The sequence below is a fragment of the Sus scrofa genome, chromosome 7, assembly GCF_054392235.1.
Source record: "Sus scrofa isolate SSC_HxYL_T2T_F1_AM1 chromosome 7, Sscrofa_HxYL_maternal_Yorkshire_Landrace_v2.0, whole genome shotgun sequence".
Classification (NCBI taxonomy): Eukaryota; Metazoa; Chordata; class Mammalia; order Artiodactyla; family Suidae; genus Sus; species Sus scrofa.
In genome coordinates this window covers 63,323,537-63,337,896 of record NC_139389.1, presented here as the reverse complement: position 1 = coordinate 63,337,896, position 14,360 = coordinate 63,323,537, and the positions used below count along the sequence as shown (strand labels likewise).

Here is a 14,360-nt window from a genome sequence, read left to right as displayed (position 1 = left end):
TGAGAAAATATGGAGGATGAGAATGAGAAAGGGAAGTTCTGGGATTGGCAAGCATGACTTTCATATTCCAAAAAGAGCAAAGAAGGCAGGGGCACTGCCAATTACGATTGGCGAGGATTTATTAAATATGGTCTGAAGCGATATTAAAAAATATCTTGAAAGTACTATGCGAAAAAAACCTTCAAGCACATTAGGTGTTTTCCCAAAGCCCTACCACACCAACATAACAAACATTTTTATTTGGGGAGGGAGAGGGTTCCTTTCCAGGCTTTACTCATTATCAGTCATTAAAAATTGTTTTTTTAGGAGTTCCCATCGTGGCGCAGTGGTTAACGAATCCGACTAGGAACCATGAGGTTGTGGGTTGGACCCCTGGCCTTGCTCAGTGGGTTAAGGATCCGGTGTTGCCATGAGCTGTGGTGTAGGTTGCAGATGTGGCTCGGATCTGGCATTGCTGTGGTTGTGGCATAGGCCGGTGACTACAGCTCCGATTAGACCCCTAGCCTGGGAGCCTCCATATGTCGAGGGAGCGGCCCTTAGGAAAGGCAAAAAGACCAAAAAAAAAAAAAAAGAAATTTTTTTTTTAGTTGTGGTAAAAACACCAGTCATAAAAAACCCCAACATATCATAAAATTTGCCATCTTTACCCCTTTGAAGTGTCAAGTATATCCACACTGCTGTGTAACAGGTCTCCAGAATTTTTTCATCTTTTTGTTTTTGTGTTTTTGTCATTACTTGGGCCGCTCCAGTGGCATATGGAGGTTCCCAGGCTAGGGGTCGAATCGGGGCTGTAGCCGCTGGCTACACCACAACCACAGCAATAGCAACGTGGGATCCGAGCCATGTCTGTGACCTACACCACAGTTCACCGCAACGCCGGATCCTTAACCCACTGAGCAAGGCCAGGGATCGAACCTGCAACCTCATGGTTCCTAGTCGGATTCGTTAACCAATGGGCCACAATGGGAACTCCCAAAACTTTTTCATCTTGAATCTGAAACTATACACCCATTAAACGACAACTCCCCATATCCCTCTCCCGACAATGATTTTTTTTTTTTTTTGTCTTTTTGCTATTTCTGGGGCCGCTCCTGCGGCATATGGAGGTTCCCAGGCTAGGGGTTGAATCGGAGCTGTAGCCGCCGGCCTACGCCAGAGCCACAGCAACGCAGGATCCGAGCCGTGTCTGTGACCTACACCACAGCTCACGGCAACGCCGGATCGTTAACCCACTGAGCAAGGGCAGGGACCGAACCCGCAACCTCATGGTTCCTAGTCAGATTCGTTAACCACTGCGCCACGACGGGAACTCCCCGACAATCATATTTTGACATAGCCACCTTCCCTCCTACTTTTTTTTTTTTTTTTTCCCGGCTGTGTCCATAGCATGTGGAGTCCCCAGGCCGGGTATGGAACCCGAGCCACCGCAGTGACGATGCAGACCCTTAACCCACAGAGCTAGGAGAAAACAACCCTCTCCCACTTTTAATAGACAGCATTTGCCATTTTATGAATTTCCTTAAATTTTTTTTTTTGTCTTCTGTCTTTTTAGGGCTGCACCTGAGGCATATGGAGGTTCCCAGGCTAGGAGTCGAATTGAAGCTGCAGCTGCCGGCCTACACCACAGCCACAGGATCTGAGCTGCATTTTCGACCTACACCACAGCCTCGCGGCAACACCAGATCCTTAACTCACTGAGTGAGGCCAGGGACTGAACCCGCATTCTCATGGATATCAGTTGGGTTTGTTAACCACTGAGCCACAACGGGAACTCCTGAACTTCCTTAATTTTAAAAAATACAAGCAGCCTTGTTTTCCACTGAATTGATATATCATCATTTACAACCATCCCTGATGCTGGACGTGTGGGTTATTTCTAGCTTGGCCCTACAAGAGAGTCATACTGCAGTGGGGGCAGAGCCAGGACTAGCCTTGAACAGCAAGGCCTCTGGGAGGAAGACGGCAGCACCTCTAGACCCAGGAGACCCTGGCAGAAGCTGGTTGCCCTTCAGAGGCAGGGCTGACCTGCAGAGAGGGCATTACCTCTAGCTAGCTCAGCTTGAGATTGCAAGCAAAAGAAAACCCCTCTCTGCCATAGGGACTGGGTCCCGAATCCTACCTACCTGCCTGGCTGGGCTTTGTGGCATGATGGGGCAGGGAGCTCAGACAAGGGTGAGTGGCCACCTGTCAACCCCCTTTCTTCCTCAGCAGGATGCACTTCTGCACGAATGGGATCCGTGAGTCAAAGGGCTTATTATATACTCTCCTTTTTTTTTTCTTTTTTGACTGCCCTGTAGCATTTGGAGCTCCCCCGCCAGGAATCAGATCCTAGCCATGACTGCCACCTAAGCTGCAGTTTGGCAACGCTGGATCCTTAACCCACTGTGCTGGGCCGGGGATTAAACCTGAGTCCCAGGGCTCCCGAGATGCTGCCGATCCTACTGCGCCACAGTGGGAACTCCCACCCTCATTTTTTCTGACTAAAAAATTTACAGCGAAAAATAGACAAAAGTCCTTGAGGACAAACTGGTTAGCTTCATAACCCAGCGGTGGCAAAGCTAGGAGGTTTCCGAGGTTGGAGTTCTGTCCATGGAGTTTTGTCTCAACTCAGCAGATTTTCCCCCTTTGCTTAGCCCTGATACAAAATTACTGAGTATTAAAATGATTTATAGCTCTACAACTATAAACAAAGATTTGATGAAAGTATAACTCTACAGAGAGACTTTTTGAACACGGTTGCTTTTGTCATAAACTTATCCATAGTCTGGAGTTTGCCCATTAAAAGCAAGAGAGAACATATATACTGCTTGTCAGGGAAAGTGGGGCCTGGTCCTTCCTTGGGACAGGAGAATGAATGTGACCAGCATCCCAAAGGACACAGGTTCAATCCCTGGCCCTGCTCAGTGATTACTGGTGGATTCTGCAATGCAAAATTCCTGAGGGCTTCCTCAGGAATGAAGACTTGATTTTACCTGCAATGAGACCACAGAAGCTTCCCCTATCTCTTTTTTTTCTTTTTCTTTTCAGGGCCACACCTGCAGCATATAGAAGTTCCTAGGCTAGGGGTGGAATCGGAGCTGTAGCCCCCGGCTTATTCCACAGCCACAGCAATGCCAGGTCTGAGCCGTGTCTGTGACCTACATCACAGCTCACGGCAATGCCGGATCCTTAACGCACTGGGCAAGGCCAGGGATCGAACCTGCATCCTCATGGATACTAGTCCTGTTCTTAACCAGTTGAGCCACAACAGGAACTCTTTCCCTTCCCTTTCCTTTAAGCACCACAAGGGCAGGGAATCTATGAGCCTTGTTTAAGGCCGTGCCCCATCACCCAGAGGGGTGTCTTGCAGAATGAATCAAAGAACCAATGAACAAATTAATTGGAGGTAATCTCTTAGCATCACTGCTTCTCCTTCTCACATTCTTGTCTGCTTGTTACTCACTGGGTGAATGTATAATCAAGGAGCTTCATAATAGCGTCAAATGATTAATTAAACCAGAGAGTTGGGCTGAATCTGACCACGTGTTTCCAGGGCTAGTTGGCAGCTGTTCATGCTGAGGGAACATGTTAAGCCAGCTGGATGCCATGTCGTTTCGGGGCATCTGTCTCCCCCCCTCACTGGTTCAGCACCTCATCAGATTCGAGCTTGTTTAGCAGCAGCTAGACTTTGCTACCTACAGCAAGCAGGTGCTGGCTTCTGAGCCTGGAGTTGGCTCTGGCTAGCGGGAGGTGCGCTACTGGGAAGAGAAGCCAGAGGGAACGGATGAATCACTGACAAGCGGGTCTGTAGACTCAGCTAGGAAGGATTTACCAGAAGCATGACCTCCTGAGTGGCCCCTGCAGAGGCAGACGAGCCCTCCCTGCTCCACCTTGACGTAAAGGAAGCATGGCTGCCATCATCTCAGTGCTGAAAAGGCTCATTGCCCTAAAGCCTTGGCAGGAAAGAGAAAACGTTATACTGGTTTAAAGTAAGGCACAGGCCTTCAGCAAGATCTCATTAAAATGTTGAGGGGGAACTCTATCCAGTCGCTTGTGATAGAACATGATGGAAGACAATGTGAGAAAAAGAATGCATAGATACATATGACTGGGTCACTTTGTTGTACAGCAGAAATTGACAGAGCATTATAAATCAACTCTAAAAAAAAATAAATCAACTCTAATGGGAAACATAAAAATCTTTAAAAAATGTTGAGGGGGACCTGAGCCCCAGGCGGCCCCAGCACACACAGGGCAGTGGTATTCCTCTGATGTGCTCTCAGTCCTGTGTAGGGTCACAGGATCTTACTGCTCTAGCGGATAAAGAGGCTTGTTTCTTTCCTCAGTGCGGGAGACTGATGTGACAGTAAGTATGAGTATGAAGATCTTTGAGGTCTCAAAGAGGAGTGGTGTAGACCATGTCTGCAAGACGTATAGCGCCTCAGAGGTGTTGGTTAGTTTCCTGGTTTCTTAAACCTCTTTGATTTATTTTTAACACCTCCGTTTATCTGTGCTTGGCCAGCAGCAGGTGGCGCTGTTGCAGTGAAATGAAATGACGTGGTTGTCATTTACTATTCTGTGGATTGAAAAAAATGAAAAGACGTGTCCCAGCTCCTCCATCAAAGCCAGTGCTCTTGGAACACCAAGTCAGTGTTCCCGGTAATTTCACAGCACTTGGTTTAGGAGGGGACACCCGTGGTTCTGATTTTACAGATGCTAGAAGGTTTGCCCCAAACTGGACCACTCGGCGGATGAGAGAGCAGGTGGGACGTCCTGCCACTCCTTGTTCCCTGGGGTCCCCTGGCCACCCCTCTGCTCGTCTCTCAACTATCCCAGTCACTGGATGGGATGGGCCTTTGGTTAACTCTGGTTATGTCATGGCTACGGATTGGGAGCTGGTTATTTCTAGTCAAGCCAGCATAAAGCAACCTGTCAGGCTCACCAGTGTACAGAGGGCAGTGAAGGGGAGGATTCCCATCAGGAGGACGAGGGGACTGACCCAGTCCTACCCTAGAGCTGGAGAAACCACGGACGCCTCCAGGCCCAATGCACCCACATCTCAGAAGCTACCTGTGCAACGGGCCCAAAAGCAGATACCCGGCCCCGTGCCCCAGGGTCATGAATTAGATCTCCAGGGGTGGGGCCCAAGGGAATGAATTTCTTTCTAGCATGACCCTCCAAGGGATTCTGAACCAAGTGAGGCGGTTCCCTAGACTGGTCTTTGTGATCTCATGTTCTAGCCCACTTCTCATTTTACAATGAGTAATGATGATAATTAACAGTTACCCACTTAACTTTCTACGGGGGTGCTGGCACTGTTGCAAATAATTCATACCCCTGAACTTGTGTGACCCCCACTGTGGCCCAAGAGGTGGGTACTGTTGATTATTACTGTCATCCCCGTATTGCAGGTGGGATCGAACAGGGACTGAACCTGCATCCTCATGGATCCTAGCTGGGTTCATTTCCACTGAGCCACAATGGGAAATCCAATCAGGGAGGGTTTTTTTTCCCTTGGAACTTAGGAAATGACATCAGCAGGGATGTCTTTCATGTCTGCTTTTGGGGACATTGAATTTCTCCTCTTTGCCCAGCTTTAAGGCTCAGGCAGGGGCTGAATTCTAAGCCTGCACTTGCCCTTTGGAGACTTCAAATTCCAGCACTCGATATTTTTAGAAATAACGTGGCCTCTATTCATTAGAAAGTGACAAAACAGGCTTGAACTACACCATGAGAGATATAGGTGAGCCAAAAAGTAAGGATTCATTCATTACCTGTAAGGATTGTTTGTTTGGCATTAGACTGCAGTAATCCGGGAGGGTTTTTTGCTTTTTAGGGCCCCACCCGCAGCAAATTAAAGTTCCCAGACTAGGGGTTGAATCGGAGCTACAGCTGCCAGCCTACACCACAGCTCATGGCAACGCCGGATCCTTAATCCAGTGAGCAAGGCCAGGGATTGAACCCGAATCCTCATGGATCCTAGCTGGGTTTGTTTCCACTGAGCCACAGTGGGGAACTCCAATTGGGGAGGCTTTTTTTTTTTTTTCCTTAACTTTTTTGTGTGACTTTGGATTTCTTCAAGAGATCTTTAATAACTGGTCATACCCATTTGTAAGAAAAAAGACATTATCATAAGGAATGAGTACAGGAAAAAATATGAATGCCTCTGAAGAGTGTGGAGAGTGTGTGAGTGTGCACGTGTGTGAGTGTGTGTTGACTCTGGCGGGATCTAGGACAACAATGATGTTGGAGGGTGGTCAGGGCAGACAATAACGCCGCCCCTGGTGGGGCTCATCCTATGCGGTACTGTTATGAGGGTCTGAGGGGAGAGGTAACCCTTTACTCAGTAGGTCCTCGCTTGCGTGTGAGTCTAGGATGCCTGGGAGAGGGGACTACTTGGAGGTAAGGGTGTGAACGAAATGGCTTCTACTGATCCCTTCCAGATGCCATCTGAGACTCAACTCTTCAGTATTTAGGAGGCATCTGGGCTCATAAGGCCCTGCTCTAGCACCTGGTTTGCCAAGTATCCCATGTTTTCATAAGCTCACAGTTCTGCAAAAAGCTCTGGGGCACAGGTGAAGTCACACCCCAGAGACTTCAACGGGAAACAGCAGCTAGGAAGGGAGGGCTCTGGCTTATTCAGTTATAGATACGATCCCCCAAAACAGCTGCAGAGCCCAGGCTTCCAGGGTCTGATAGGACAATTTCAGTGCATGATGTGGAAGCGAAAAAGGTGAACCCCCGACCCAGAACTTCTACTCAGTCTGCCCCAGCATTTCCCCCGGGGCTTCCAAGGTCAGTGTCTGGTGTGATGGGGCATCTCCATAGATGAGCGCTCACTCGGGGACTGGATGGCAGACAGGAGGGGGAGCACACGGCCGGCATCACTCACCTCAGTGCGCTGTAGCCCTGGCACACGCTGACGCAGCAAAGGACCTTTTCTTGGTTGGCCTGGGTCTCCCCCAAGTATTTACACACGATATTACCGCCCAGGCTAAAGCCCACAACCACCAGCTGGGTGAGGGGATACGTCTTCTTGATGTAGTTGACCATGGCTCCAAATTCCCAGGTACAGCCTGTGGGCATAGAGGTAAGACCACATGGTCATTTCAGGTATAACCAAGACTGGACAAAATGTGAGCTGGAGGGTTACTGAATGGTTGCCAAGATACTGAGAGAGAGAAAGAGAGGGAAAGATGTATGTAGACAGCTAGCCCTCTGTACCTCTCAGTTCTGCATCCACAAGATTCAACCAAACACAGATCGAAAATACTCGGAAAAAAAATCACAGAAAGTTTCAAAAAGCAAAACTTGAAAATGCCATGCGAGGCAACTATTTACGTAGCATTTACATTGCGTTAGATCTAAGTAATCTAGAGATGACTTAAGAGTATACAGGAGGATGTTCACCCGTTATATGCAAATACTATGTCTCTTTATATAAGGGACTTCAGTGTCCATACATTTTGGTATGTACAGGTGTCCTGGAGTTTCTGTCCTGGCTCAGCAGTGATGAACCTGACCAGTATCCCTGAGGATGCAGGTTCGATCCCTGGCCTCGCTCAGTGGGTTGAGGACCCAGTGTTGCCATGAGCTGTGGTGTAGGTCACAGAAGTAGCTCGGATCTGGTGTTGCTGTGGCTGTGGTGTAGGCTGGCAGCTACAGCTCTGATTTGACCCCTAGCCTGGGAGCTTCCATATGGCACAGGTGCAGCCCTAAAAAGCAAAAAAATAAAAAATAAAAATAAAAAAATAAAAAATAAGTAAATAAAAAAAAGAACACAACAACTACAGAGGTCCTGAAACCAATTCCCTGAGAATAATGAGAGACGGCTGTATAGGTGTGTGTGTGTCTGTGTATGTGTGTGGAGAGAAAGAGAGAGAGATACACATACATCTAGGCAAACCTCTCTTTGGCTCCTTCAGAGAAGGTCCCAGATGCCCCTCACATGAGAGGAAATGGGGCATTAGCAGTGCCCATGAAGGAAGGGTCCGTGTATCAAACACACATGTTCAGTGATGCTCCTTTAAGGGTGGGTTGTGAGAGGCCTATCTGGACACTTATGAAAACCAGAAGACATTCAGGGTGTGCATGACCACGTATGTTCACACCCAGATGTAAACCAAAACAAGAGCAAAACCGTCTGGGCTTCACTTCTTAGGCTAGCAGAGAAGGCTGTACCCTTGTGTACAATGATTTGCGGTGCTAAGTACCAAGTGGATGTTATTTACAGGATCGTCTTGTCACTGTGGAGAAGGGAAGGAGAGACAATCTTTATGCCAGAGGGACGGTCATGATGCTCTGTGGGATTAGGACAAAATGTTCTTGGTGACATAGGGACTGGTGCCAAGGGAGGCAAACCCATTCAGAAATGCACAGAGGAGACTTCTGAATGGAGAGGGTGTGAGGGCCTAGTGTGCCCTGGGCGGATGATGTCAACTGGTGTTCCTTTGGGAAGCTATTATTTTTCAGTCTATTTAGGGCCACACCCGCAGCATATGGAAGTTTCCAGGCTAGGGGTCAAATCGGAGCTTCAGCTGCTGGCCTATACCGCAGCCACAGCCACGCCAGATCTGAGCCGAGTCTGTGACCTATACCACAGCTCACGGCAATGCCGGATCATTAACCCACTGAGCAAGGCCAGGGATCGAACCTGCATCCTCATGGATGCTAGTTGAGTTCCTTACCACTGATCCACAACGGGAACTCCCTGAAGTCAAGTCCCAGCAGCTTTGCTAAGAGGAGGAGGTTGGTGGCCATAGATGACTGAAAGGATTCATCACATCCTTCTAAGGCCCACCCCAGATTCTGCAAGGGGGACAAAATAAAACCTAACAGGGGAGGCGAGGGATTTTGGTAAGAAGCATGCACAAGACTGGCCAGCATAAAGACAATAAGGATTTTGTTCATTTAAAAAAAAAAAAAAGATGGGTATTCCTGTTGTGGCTCAGCAGTAATGAATTTGACTAGCATCCTTTAGGATGCAGGTTCAATCCCTGGCCTCGCTCAGTGGGTTAAGGATCCGGCTTTGCCGTGAACTGTGGTGCAGGTCACAGACTCGGCTCAACAACTCCTCTTTGCATCTAGCCTAGGCCAGGCCAGCACAGCCTCATGCAGGGGGTCTCAACCTGCAGGGTATGTGGAACCACCTGGAGCAGGTTTTAAAACTGGGTATTCCCGGGCTTCACCTCTAAAGAAGCTTATTCAGTAAGATGGGGCCCCAGCCCAGGAATCTGCATTAAAATTTTTTGGGGAGTAGGTTATTTGTGTACACGGCACAAAATTCAAATGACATAAAAGACACGGTAAAAGGTACTTTCCTATATTCTTTTAAAAACATCTGGTGTTCCCGTTGTGGCTCAGTGGTTTACGAACCCATTAGTATCCATGAGGACGTGGGTTTGTTCCCTGGCCTTGCTCAGTGGATTAAGAATCTGGCGTTGCCATGAGCTGTGGTGTGGGTCGCAGACGCGGCTCGGATCCTGCGTTGCTGTGGCTGTGGTGTAGGCTGGCAGCTGTAGCTCTGATTAGACCCCTAGCCTGGGAACCTCCATATGCCATGGGTGAGGCCCTAAAAAGACAAAAAAAATCCCACCAATGTCAGCACGCATATTGTTTAGTCCCATGTTTTTAACAGTATGTTTTGGAAGTCACTGTGTAACAATACACAAAAAGCTGCCTTTTTTTTCATTTTTCTTTTTAATGAGGTATAACATATACTCAGGAAAGTGCACAAGCGTTTACACCTACGTAACCACCGCACAGACCAAAATGTAGAATATTCCCAACCTTCCAGGAGGCCCCCAGTACTTTCAGATTGTGATCATGAGTCAGAATCTAGAAAGAAGAATGAGGGTGCCTCCTGGAATGGGTGTTCTTTTACAGGCTCTGCGGGTGATTCCAAATTGCAGTCCAGGTTGAGAAACGCTGGTCTAGGAAACAAGGATCTCTCCTGCTCAAGAAGGGAAAAACATTTAAAAAAGCATATGCCCAAGGTCTCTGGGCCAGTCCTTTTCACTTGCAGTAAGCAACCTTCACACATGGGGGCGCTGCTCTGCTCTTCGGCAGCTTTCCAAATCTTGTCTCAAAGCCAGATTTCCACAGGGGGTGAGCCCCTGCTCAACCCAACCAGGCATCTCTTATGGGCCTATCAAGCTCCTAACAAAAGCAATCTTTAAAGCTCCTTTTTAGTAATGGTTCTTGTAGAGTGAATCAGAAAAGCTGCATTGAGGTTAAATACTATTGCAAGAAAAATGTGCCAGTTTAGTGGTTCTCAGAGTGTGGTCCAACAGCTTTAGAACTGCCTGGGAGTTGTTCAAATTGTAAGTTCTTCTTTTTCTTTTAAATTAAATTACTGTTGACTTACAATGTTGCGTTAATTTCTTTTTTTTTTCTTTTTGCTATTTCAGGGCCTTGGCATATGGAGGTTCCCAGGCTAGGAGTCGAATGGGAGCTGTAGCCACTGGCCTATGCCATAGCCACAGCAACGCAGATCTGGGCTGTGTCTGCAACCTACACCACAGTTCACAGCAATGCCAGATCCTTAATCCACTGAGCAAGGCCAGGGATCGAACTTGTGTCCTCATGGATATTAGTTAGATTTGTTTCTGCTGAGCCACAACGGGAACTCCTATTAATGCTTTTGATAGGACAAATCTCTGGTCCTGCAATTCCACTTCTGGGGACCTTATACTGCAGATGTGTAAGAAGATGTATGCAAATGAGTGCAGACATATGCGCCAGAATGTTCACTGCAGTGCTGTTTGTAGCAGCAAAGGATTGAAACAACCTAAATTTCCATCAATAGATGACTATTAAATGGCTGTGAAAAAGAACAACGTAGAGTCCGGTCTGCTGACTTGTACTGACTCAGAGCCATCTTACCGAGGGGCAAAAACCAGGGCGTCAAAAGCAGTGCCACCATCTCCTGGGTGTACTTGGGCTTTAAAGGGGTTGTACCTGCACACATATCTGATTTGGTATTGGCCGAAAAATGATAGCAGATGTTGCTTTTCTGGAGAGGATGGCTAGGATGGGAGGCAGATAAAGATGTTTCAGTCAGTGCTAAATACACCCAGCATAGCTCTCAGGCTGGAGCAGTGACTTGGTTGGGGACATTATTTGCCTGGGTAAGAAATAGTTCTGAGGGACTTATTTTCAATTATTACTATCCCCATGTCCTTGGGGTCCTGCTGAATTTTGTTCATCCTTTGGTTAATTATTTATATCTTTGTTTCGTTCTAGCGCTGAAGGAACCTCTACTAGATTATAAATGCCATAAAAATCTATTAGATTATAAAAAATCTATTAAATCTATTAAAGATCTATTAATCTATTAAACATCTACTAGATTATAAATGCCATAAAAAAGCAAAGATATTCTTGGTCTCATTCACTGCTGTATCTGCGGGCCCTCAACCATTATCACCTAAATGAATGGGAAAGATGCACTTTGTTCCAGGTCCTGTGCTAGGAACTTAAACACAGATGAGGAAGTGGATTTAAAAAGATCACATGACCCCCAACCTCACACCGTGAGTGAATGAGTGGGAGCCTCAGGCTTTGGACCATGTCTAACTTCAAAGGCCAAGTCCTTTGCCTGATGTCCCAAATCTACCTAAGTAATTGGACTGCCAAACTTTATTTTTTAATTGTTTTTTTAAATTTATTTTTTTTTATTATAATGATTTTTATTTTTATCATTAGAGCTGGTTTAGTGTTCCATCAATTTTCTACTGTACAGCATGGTGACCCAGTTACACATACATGTGTACATTCCTTTTTCTCACATTATCATGCTCCATCATCAGTGACCAGACATAGTTCCCAGTGCTGCACAGCAGGATCTCATTGCTAATCCTTTTAATTGCTAAAAGTCTTACTTTCTCACCATCTGATGCCTTTTGGACCTAGCTTCTTTACCCAGGTTTGAGACTAAATATCTGAAACCGAAGGATGCTCAGATGTCACGGGGCAGTTACAAAACTTGGATTTCGTTACGCGGATTTGCTATGCTGTTAAGGAGCAATTATAGCTAATTGTGTAAGCACTTCAGGAGCCTCAATTTAATTAAATCCAAGCATTTCTGATCTGGATGAAAGGCCAGCCCTGCCTCGTCCCAGACAAGCTGCTGGGCATTTTGTGAGGAGCTGCCTTTTCTTCCAGACAAGGGAGCGGCAAGCACATGGTGTCTTCCCAGCTCCAGGATCAGCCTCTGGTAGATGCTGGGTCATCCCGGGATTTCCACTCCATGTCAGTTACCAAACACCCTCAGGGTCTGGAAACACCTCCCCCTGCTCTGTTATTAAGAGTTACAGCTCAAGTTCCCATTATGCCTGTTGTATAGGTCGTGGCTCGGATCTCGAGTTGCTGCATCTGTGGTGTAGGCTAGCAGCTGCAGCTCCGTTTGACCCCTAGCCTGGGAATTTTCACATGCTGAGGGTGTGGTCCTAAAAAGAAAAAAAAAAGAAAAAAGAAAGAAAGAAAGAAAGGAAGAAAGAAAGAAAGAAAGGAAATTTACAGTGATCTGTTTTTTAATACCAGGAGGGTTTTTTTTTTTCTTTTTTCTTTTCTTTTTTTTTTTTTTTTTTTTTTTTCCTTTTTGGGGCCGCACCCAAGGCATATGGAGGTTCCCAGGCTAGGGGCCGAATCGAAGCTACAGCTGCCAGCCTACAGCACAGCTCATGGCAATACTGGATCCTTAACCCACTGAACGAGGTCAGGGATCAAACCTACATCCTCATAGATACTGGTCGGGTTCGTTTACTGCTCAGCCACGACGGGAATCCAGTAATAGGAGGATTTTAATGAGGTTCTATGTATTTAATCCTTAAGGGATTAGCACCAGTAACAAGATTTAAGTATCTAATCTTGCTGTAGCTTTTTAAGACAAGATGAAACAGAAGCCACTAACCTGGCCTTAGAGACCTGAGTACCACGTGACTATCTTGGAAAAGCAAACTGCCAAGGACAAGAAACCTCTAAACGAAGGCAAGGCTAAGGGTGCCTGAAAACTACTATTTCAAAGGCCATTTCCCCCCAAATGGCACTAACATGACTCAGTCGGCTCAAACACAGGCACCCAGAGACCTGGTGTTCCTAGTGGATGGAGGCTTTGCGTCATCTCTATACCCTCCACGCTGGGCCTGGGCCTGGCACACGGTGGTGGGTGTGCCACCGATGTTAGTTGAATCATGTGGAGCGAAAGCACACAATATCAGCCAGTGTGACTGTGCAGGGAACAGGAGAGAAGAACCTAAATATCTTTCCCACTAAATTTAATCTGAGAGAGTGATCTGGTCAGGCTAATGACATGGCTTGCTGGCAGGTGGCTGGGGGCTGAGCAGCCCCTAGCATTTTCCTGGTGAAGGTATGTGAGTCATTTCTTAGAGCTGCGGGCAGGCTACTGCAGAGCTGAGTCACTCCGGAAGAAAACAGCTATAGAAATAAAGTGAGAGCCCTCTTTGCTCACCATATTCAATGGCCTTGCCTTTCTCTCTCAAAAGATTTTCACAAATGAGTGCTTTGGGTTTTTTTTTTTTTTGTCTTTTGTCTTTTTAGGGTCATACCCTCGGCATATGGAGGTTCCCAGGGTAGGGGTTGAATCAGAGCTACAGCTGCCAGCCTACACCACAGCCACAGAAACGTGGCATCTGAGCCATGCCTGTGACCTATACCATAGCTCACAGCAACGCTGGATCCTTAACCTGCTGAGCAAGGCCAGGGATTGAACTTGCGACCTCATGGATACTAGTCCGGTTCGTTAACCACTGAGCCATGATGGAAACTCCTGGCTTTGTTTACTTGGGTAATCCTGAAAACTGCCCTCTTCTGACTGAAGGTAAACATTCAGATCTCATCCTGAAAGCACAGACCAGTTGATGCTTCTCCACAGTTCTGCTCGGGATATTACTCCCCAACACGTCCCTAAACTCTGGGTCCCTGGGCATCTCAATGCTCGGTGACTCTCAGCGGATGGTCCTGTCAGATGTTTTACTAAGATGCTTGAACTTCTGCACATTCACTGCCTTCACTTCCTCATTCTCTCTCTCTCCTCACCCACTTCCTCCTCCTCCTCCCTTCCCACAGTGTCCTTCTGCCATAACCCTTGACTGTTGCAGAGGCAACACAGTTCAGGGCTGTCGTCTAGAGTCACAAATACAATTCGAAATGGGTCTGTGTCAATGAAAACGGTAGATGTAAGGGAGATCCCATTGTGGGTCAGCGGTAATGAACCCAACTAGCATCCACAGGGATGCAGGTTCTACCCCTGGCTTCCCTCAGTGAGTTAAGGATCTTGCATTGCCGTGAGCTGTGGTGTAGGTTGCAGATGAGGCTCGGACCCTTTGTTGCTATAGCTGTGATGTGGGCTGGCAGCTGTA

General features: G+C 47.1%; 1 protein-coding gene across 6 annotated transcripts in view; it reads right to left on the bottom strand.

Moving 5' to 3' along the window:
- Positions 1 to 14,360, bottom strand: part of ABHD2 (abhydrolase domain containing 2, acylglycerol lipase) — a 120,338-nt gene that overhangs the window by 24,400 nt on the left and 81,578 nt on the right. For 3 of the 6 annotated variants that reach the window (XR_014810459.1, XM_084968590.1, XM_001925989.8), the window contains exon 6: positions 6,872 to 7,055. Coding sequence is in view for 2 of the 6 variants with exons in the window: in XM_084968590.1 (XP_084824716.1) it covers positions 6,872 to 7,055 (184 nt within the window). In the remaining 4 variants the exon portion in view is untranslated. Of the gene's footprint in view, positions 1 to 1,352; positions 2,430 to 2,646; positions 7,056 to 14,360 lie in introns of those variants that run through there. The other 3 variants (XR_014810465.1, XR_014810466.1, XR_014810464.1) reach the window with 3 other exon arrangements.